The following is an 8,383-nucleotide window of genomic DNA, read 5'->3' as shown; positions in this document are numbered from 1 at the left end:
TTGGGTTGGTTGGTCCGGGTGTCCCAGAGGTGTTCTCTGAAACGTTCCGCAAGTAGGCGGCCCATCTCCCCAATATAGAAATGACCACATCGGGTGCGGTGGATGCAATAGATGATGTGTGTGGAGGTGAAGGTGAATTTGTGGCAGATATGGAAGGATCCCTTGGGGCCTTGGAAAGAAGTAAGGGAGGAGGTGTGGGTGCAAGTTTTGCATTTCTTGCTGTTGCAGGGGAATGTGCCGGGAGTGGAGGTTGGGTTGGTGGGGTGTGTGGACCTGACGAGGGAGTCACGGAGGGAGTGGTCTTTTCGGAACGCTGATAGGGGAGGGGAGGGAAATATATCCCTGATGGTGGGGTCCGTTTGGTGGTGGCGGAAATGATGGCGGATGATACGCTGTATATGGAGGTTGGTGGGGTGGTAGGTGAGAACCAGTGGGGTTCTGTCCTGGCGGCAGTTGGAGGGGCGGGGCTCAAGGGCGGAGGAGCGGGAAGTGGAGGAGATGCGGTGGAGGGCATCGTTGGTCACGTCTGGGGGGAATCTGCGGTCCTTGAAGAAGGAGGCCATCTGGGCTGTACTGTATTGGAACTGGTCCTTCTGGGAGCAGATGCGGCGGAGACGAAGGAATTGGGAATATGGGATGGCGTTTTTACAGAGGGCAGGGTGGGAGGAGGTGTAGTCTAGGTAACTGTGGGAGTCAGTCGGTTTATAATAGATGTCCGTGTTGATTCGGTCACCCGAGATAGAAATGGAAAGGTCTAGGAAGGGGAGGGAGGAGTCTGAGACAGTCCAGGTGAATTTGAGGTCAGGGTGGAAGGTGTTGGTAAAGTGGATGAACTGTTCAACCTCCTCGTGGGAGCACGAGGCAGCGCCGATACAATCATCGATGTAGCGGAGGAAAAGGTGGGGGGTAGTGTCAGTGTAGTTGCGGAAGATGGACTGTTCCACATGTCCTACGAAGAGGCAGGCATAGCTGGGGCCCATGCAGGTGCCCATGGCAACTCACATATCCTATGAAAACACTGGGATGATTGCAAGGAAATGTTGCTGAGCTGGATATTGACTTGGTAGAAGTTGTAACATTTAAACATAGTTGTTTTGTAGCTGTAACGTGTTCAGAAATGGTACTATGCTAACTTCCCATTTTACTTATGGTGCATCATCTGTTTTCAGTTATTAAGCTCTAATTAAGTTGCTCTCTCTTTCTCACAATTCATTCGTTGCTTCAGGGCTCTTGGGTTCAAGTCCTATCTGTTCCAGACCTCAGTCCTAATGCATCAGGGTGATTTTCTTTTTTGAAAAACTGTTATTTCTTCCCCGCAGTGTAATCTCAGACCTTACAATTGAAAAATGTTTGCAATTAATAGGAGATAAAGAATTTTAAAATCAGTCCTTTAACCTGTTGTATGGGAAGGTGCTACAATAAATGCAAAACAAAAACAGGAACTCTGGAAGCTGGTCAAGCAGCAGAGAGAGAGAGGAGAGGAGACTGGGCTCAGCTCAGAGCCATTTCCTTCTCCAATCTACCTACGTATTGGATGTTCATCATTCCTGGAGTCATTCTCATGAATCAGTTTTCCACTTGAGGCTGACACAGTATTTGAACAATTATTGTACCTTTTTCTTGTTTTTGTAGTTCTATCCCTACTTGTAAACCCACGTGTTTTAGATTCACTCTTTCTGACCTGCACTGCCACTTTCAATGATATATACAGGCATCTCTTTATTCTGCACAACCTTTTGAATTGCATCCATTGATTTATATTGCTTCTCCCTTCCTTCTTACCAAACTGTTTCACTTCCTGTTTCTCTGCATTGTTTTCTTCTGGGTGTCTGTCCATTTTCTTTTTTCTGTCCTTTTGCAGATTTACACTATCCTCCTCACAGTTCACAATAATTCTAAATTTTATATCAACCATAAATTTTAAATTGATGTCCTGCGCACAAGTCTAGGTCACTGATATATCAAAAAGGATGTGGGTCTTAGCATGGAAATCCAACAAGAGAAGATCATCTAAAATGAAAAATAACCAATAAAAGTTCCTGGGGTGGCATGGTAGCTCAGTGGTTAGCACTGCTACCCCACAGCACCAGGGACCTGGATTCTATCCCACACTTGGGTGTGTCTGTATAGAATTTGCACATTCTCCCTGTGTCTGAATGGATTTCCTCTGGGTGCTCTGATTTCTTTGCTTCGTCCAAAGATGAACAGGTTAGATGGATTGGTCATGCTACATTGCACATAATGTCCAGGAGATATGCAGGCTAGGGAAATACAAAAGTATAGAGTAGGGGGGTTGGGTCTGGGTGGGATGCTCTTCAGAGGGTTGGTGTGGACTCAAATGACCCGCTCACACACTGTCAGGATCCTATCTGTTCCTACACTCAGCCAATTTTATATTCATTCCCCATCCCGTGAGTTCTAACAATCCTCACAAGGTTGTGCTCAACTTTCCTTCACTTTTTATCAAACTCTTTTTTCAAGTCAACATAGAATACACCAACTGCATTACCCATATCTACATTTTCTACTACCTTGTAAAAAAACTCCTCATTTTGTTCACATGATGTCCTCTAATGGCCTATTCTAAAGTTATCTCTTTATTATTTTTTAATAAATATTTTTTATTGAAAACCTTTTTAAGCTTTTACAAAACATTTATATACAAAAAAAACCCATCAAAACAGAAAAAAACAAGAGTGTGGGTGGCAGGGTGGCACAGTGGTTAGCACAGCTGCCTCACAGAACCAGAGACCCAGGTTCAATTCCTGCCTCAGGCGACTGTGTGGAGTCTGTACATGTCTGTGTGGGTTTCCTCTGGGTGCTCCGGTTTCCTCCCACAGTCCAAAGATGTGCGGGTCAGGTGAATTGGCCATGCTAAATTGCCCATAGTGTTAGGTGCAGGGGTAAATGTAGGGAATGGATCTGGGTGGGTTGTGCTTCGGCGGGTTGGTGTGGACTTGTTGGGCCGAAGGTCCTATTTCCACACTGTAAGTAATCTAATCTAATCTAAAAAAGCTGTAACACAGTACGATTGTTAATAAGTAATCAACTATTCTACCAGAACAAACATTAAGTTAAGTTGTCTACTTAACTTAAACTAAACTACAAACATACTAAATAAATCTTAACTTAAACTAAATTCAAATAACTTAAATTAAATAATATCTCACTACTTTATTCTATCTCACTCATCACACCTCCATTGAGGCTCCCATCCCTGGGAGCACCATCTACAGTGCCTGTATTCTTTTTCCCCCAGTCTCCTCCTCCTGGTGCCCAACAGGCACCCATACTGATTCCCACGGCTATACCATGGTCCTAATTAATATTGCTGTTCAGTCAACGTCAATATAATTTAAAAAGGGTTGCCACGTCTTGTAAAACTGTTCTGTTTTGTGGTGCACCATATTTGTAATGTAGTCTTGGGGGAGATGCTCCATCACCAGCCTACACCACCCCATAAGACCTGGTGGTTTTTAGATTAGATTCCCTACAGTGTGGAAACAGGCCCTTTGCCAATGTTCTGTCCAGACCGTCAGTTGGCATAAACAACATGTCAATTCGCGTATAGCATTTGTGTGGGTTGGAATAGAATGTGAAATCTCTTCCATTAGGGTGGAGGTACCTCCACACATCCACTAGTCCCAATTCATTGCGCATGTCCACCAACTGTTTAGACTGTGCGGGCGTACCTGCCAGGGCCTTTTGGCACCCTGTCAATGTCTGGATCTATTAGGCAATTAAAATCCTCTCTTATAATCAGACGGATAACCCCATGACTCATTAATTTGGCCACTGCATCAATTAGAAATTTAAGAGAGTGCGTCAGGGGACAATACACAGGGGGTCAACACCTTCAACATATTCTCTAGCTATCACCATTGTTTACAGCTAACCCGAGAACGCATATTTTAAAAAACAAGGTTTGTGATTTACACATGAAAGAAGTGAAACTATCACTATATTCTAACAGATGGAAGGCTTAACAGACAATCAATTTTTCAATGTATAATTTCAGTTACATCACACTGTAAATTTTTGCTATAAATTCCGTGTGTTAGGATTGAGCCCTCCACTACCATCTGATGAAGGAGCATTGCTCCGAAAGCTAGTGCTTCCAATTAAACCTGTTGGACTATAACCTGGTGTTGTGTGATTTTTAACTTTGTACACCCCAGTCCAACGCCGGCATCTCCAAATCATAACTTGAATATGAAAGGTGTAGCGAGCTTATAAAGGGAGTGAGCATGCAAGAGGAACTAGCTCAGTTTCTTGGATGGCTGGTTTGTGATACAGAGCCACACCAAGAACATGAGTTCAACTCCTGCACTAGCAAAGGTTACTATGAAGAATTGTCCTTCTTAATCTCTTGCCTCATCTAAGATGTCTCTCTCTATTGAGACATTAGCCCTGTGATCTGATAATTCAACGGAAATTTTACCTTAGTGCCAGAATATTCAAATTATAAGTCTGTCTTTTCTTTATGTATAAAGGGTGAGAGGGATAAACCTTACAAAGCAAGCTGGTTAGCTGATCTTTGGGAAAACATTGAGAGATAATATTCCAGGATAAAATTAATGAGCATTTAGAAAACTAATGTGTACCAGTATTAGTGGAGCTTTGTTGAAAGCAATTTCTCTTTGAACAACTGGAGTTCTTTTAAAGCAACAAAGTTGACATTGCCTATATAGAGTTTTAAACGTTGTTTGACAAAGTGTCAATTATAAGCAAAATTAAAATTCCCACTGTTAAAAGGATGATTGAGTCTAAAATTGTGATCATTTTGTGATCATCTTGTGATCATAAGATCGTTAGACATGTTCAAGACATTAATTTCTAGAGACAAATAGCATTGAGGGACACAGGATAGTGTTGAGGTTCAACATGCTTGATGGGCTGAATGGCCCCCTCCTGCCCCTATTTCTAACATTTGAAATCACTGAAATAACTATGTAACAAAGTAAATACATAATTTCTTAATGATTAACAACTCAGACTTTTCCAGCACATCCCAATTGATAGGGAGTGGACCGGAGAGTTCAAATGGCTTGGTACTTGGACTTTCCTTTTCGTAGATTACCTTAGTTTATAAAATGTGCCTGGTAGCTACATAATAAGTGGATTAATCATGGGAAATGCAGGATTAAATAGAATAAGGTTAGGGGCAATGGGACTGAGTGGGACTGACCTACTGCTCCCTGACTGCACTAAACTAAGACACAAGACTAGCCCCAGTTAAAAAAACCTTTCATCAGTTAAGCCATACTGGGTGCACCATCCTTTTAACCCGGTGTAAAGCAACAACTCACAAGTGTTCTGGAGGAACAGTGTCAAAACTGTGAAACATTTAAAAATAAAGGTACCTCCCATAATAATCACCCTAATATTAATAATTAGCTGCTTAATGAGCTGGACTGTGGGATATATATGCAAACTAGTAGAAGGAGAGAGCATAATGATGTATTTAGATTAGATTACTTACAGTGTGGAAACAGGCCCTTCGGCCCAACAAATCCACACCAACCCGCCAAAGCGCAACCCACCCATACCCCTACATTTACCCCTTACCTAACACTACGGGCAATTTAGCATGGCCAATTCACCTGACCCGCACATCTTTGGACTGTGGGAGGAAACCGGAGCACCCGGAGGAAATCCATGCAGACACGGGGAGAATGTGCAAACTCCACACAGTCAGTCGCTTGAGTCGGGAATTGAACCCGGGTCTCAGGTGCTGTGAGACAGCAGTGCTAACCACTGTGCCACCGTGCTGCCCACAATTTAATGTGCGACTTATTTGCACATTGCATTTTAGATACAGATGGATGAATTATTGCAGTTGAAAGGCATTCCCGACAACTATTTTTTGTATTTTTATGACGTACCTCTGGAGCAAGTGCACATGAGCCTGTTGAATCTCTGCTTGCAAATAGCAAGCACTGGGATGGTTATATGGATGCTGCTGAACTGTAGCTGGATGGTAACCTTCCCTCAAAGATTCATTTTTGAAATTGCTATAAATGTTAATTTTCTGTTTAACTCGTAGACTACTACCAATTTTCTGGATTAGTGGTGCTGGAAGAGCACAGCAGTTCAGGCAGCATCCGAGGAGCAGTAAAATCGACGTTTTGGGCAAAAGTCCTTCATTGGGACTACCAACCATTGTTTATTGTCAAGCTTCAAACAAGCAGATTCCATTTACCACTTAAGTAGGTTGGCTTATTTTTTGACATGGCAGTGCAAGCTCAACCCTTGTAACATAACTATATCATAATCAATAAAGCATTAGATCATATGTCCTCTCAAGTCACTTGTTATTCAATATGATCACAAACGATCGTTTATTTCAACTCCAAACTTAAAACTGATTATAATTGTCAGAACAAGATCAAATAAATTGATTTATTTTTGTGAAGCTGATTTTTTTAATAGTCAGTAACTGATACTAACAAATCTAATTGAGATTTTTACACTATTGTAGAGAATGATTCCCTCTGCCATTTCATGATATTAAAATCCGTCTGCCGCAAATCACTATTTGTCTTGTACACCTGAAGATATTACAGCAAATTTTGCTTATTTTTATTGCCTATTCCAATAGCAAAAAGAGATGAACTGGGGCGCATGTAATTGCATTAAAATCGAGAATTCAAGTGGATAAATGTCATATTGGTCATAAAAATATTTTTCATCTTCTTCTTTAAATGAGAAAGAATGACAAATAAGGGAAGGGGCGGTGCTTTCAGACAAGGATCGATGAGGGGCGGAACAGTGAGTGAGCGGGTGTCCAAATAGCCTGGTTTATTGTTGCAGCCGCTGTATGTGGGTGACCTGGGCTGAGTGGGGTTTTCTGTGAATGGGAGCACACCACGTTACTATGGGATCCCCGGGCTACGTTCCACTAATCCTCGCGCTCAGCGCTTCCTGCTTCCTTGCGGCCTCTCAGCTCCCCCTGGCCGTTACTACCTGGCCTTACCACGGTGCTGTGCAGACAGGTAAGGGCAAGCGGGCACTGCTGTCACCCCCGCTTCTAGACTTGCTTATGTATGTGTAAAGTGAGGGCTATTGCAAGCTTCTGCACTATTTGCTGATTTTAAGAATATTAATTCAATGCATATACTGGTGGCAGATTAGGGGAAATGTGCCTAGGGAAACGTGATCTTATACTGTCACTCACTTCCACTGTGAAAGGGCTGAGGAGTGGCAGATAGAGTTTAATTGAATGGAATTTAATTTATTGTCAAGTGTACCGAGGCGCAGTGAAAAGCTTTGTCTTGCGACCAATACAGGCAGATCACAGAGTTAAGTAGCATAGATAAAGAAATATTAGGTAAATAGCAGCAAAAACAAAAAACACAGGTACAGGCAAATGTTAAAAATTTGTGATTCCGTTCAGTACTCTAACAACAGGAGGGTAGAAACTGCTTTGAAACCAGCTGGTGCGTGTGTTCAGGCTTCTGTACCTTCTCCCTGATGGTAGAGGTTGTAGAAACACATTGCCAGGGTGGGATGGATCTTTGAGAATGCTGGCAGCTTTTCCTTGACAGCAGGCTGGATTCTATAGACGGGATGTCGGCCTTTGTGATTGTCCGGGCTCAGTTTACCACTCTCTGTAACCGTCTCTGATCTTGAATGATACAGTTGCCACACCAGGTAGGGATACATCCAGACAGAATGCTCTCGATGGCACACCTATAAAAGTTGGCAAGGGTATTCGCCGTCATGCCAAATTTTCTCAGCTGCCTGAGGAAGAAGAGACGTTGTTGGGCCTTTGTAACCAGTGTGTCCACATGGAGAGTCCAAGAAAGCTTGTTGTGGATGTGATTTGGAGATGCTGGTATTGGACTGGGGTGTACAAAGTTAAAAATCACACTACACCAGGTTATAGTCCAACAGGTTTAATTGGAAGCACTAGCTGCTCCTTCATCAAGTGGTTGTGGAGCTCAAGAGCTCAGAGTTAAAGAGGGGAGTTAGAGGACATTACAACATCAGGAAGGGGCAAAAACCATGGAGAATATGGGAGCATGGGGGTGACAGGGAAACCCATCCTGGAGCAGAATAGGTCAGGGGCAGAGTTTTGGAGATCTCCGGTTGAGAGAAGTTAGAATGTGGGAGTCCCAACTAGGAGTATGTTGGAAAGCCAAGTCTAGAGATAACATGGGCATTGATGAGAGGGTTTCAGCAAGGGATAAGTTGGGGCAGGACAGAGTCGTGAAATATTCCAGAGGTGGTTTTGATAATAGTTTGTCATCTATGCTCATACCTATCAAGAGGTAAGAAAAGTGTGTAGAAACGAGCCATCTAGGCCATGCTTTCCATCCATGAAAGACATCTTCAGTCAGAGCTGTAACACAACAGTCAAACTGTGCACAGAAAGATCGTA

At 42.9% G+C, this 8,383-nt stretch overlaps 1 protein-coding gene across 1 annotated transcript in view; it reads left to right on the top strand.

Moving 5' to 3' along the window:
- Nucleotides 1–6,877: 6,877 nt before the first annotated feature.
- The window catches only part of LOC132821334 (N(4)-(Beta-N-acetylglucosaminyl)-L-asparaginase-like), a 38,410-nt gene continuing 36,904 nt past the window's right edge, over nt 6,878–8,383 (top strand). Inside the window, exon 1 of the mRNA XM_060833921.1 lies at nt 6,878–6,995. Coding sequence (XP_060689904.1) covers nt 6,878–6,995 — 118 coding nt within the window. The remainder of the gene's footprint in view (nt 6,996–8,383) is intronic.

This window comes from Hemiscyllium ocellatum, chromosome 2 (genome assembly GCF_020745735.1).
Source record: "Hemiscyllium ocellatum isolate sHemOce1 chromosome 2, sHemOce1.pat.X.cur, whole genome shotgun sequence".
NCBI lineage: Eukaryota > Metazoa > Chordata > Chondrichthyes > Orectolobiformes > Hemiscylliidae > Hemiscyllium > Hemiscyllium ocellatum.
The sequence above is the reverse complement of the archived record's forward strand: the minus strand, read 5'-3'. Positions and strand labels throughout refer to the sequence as shown.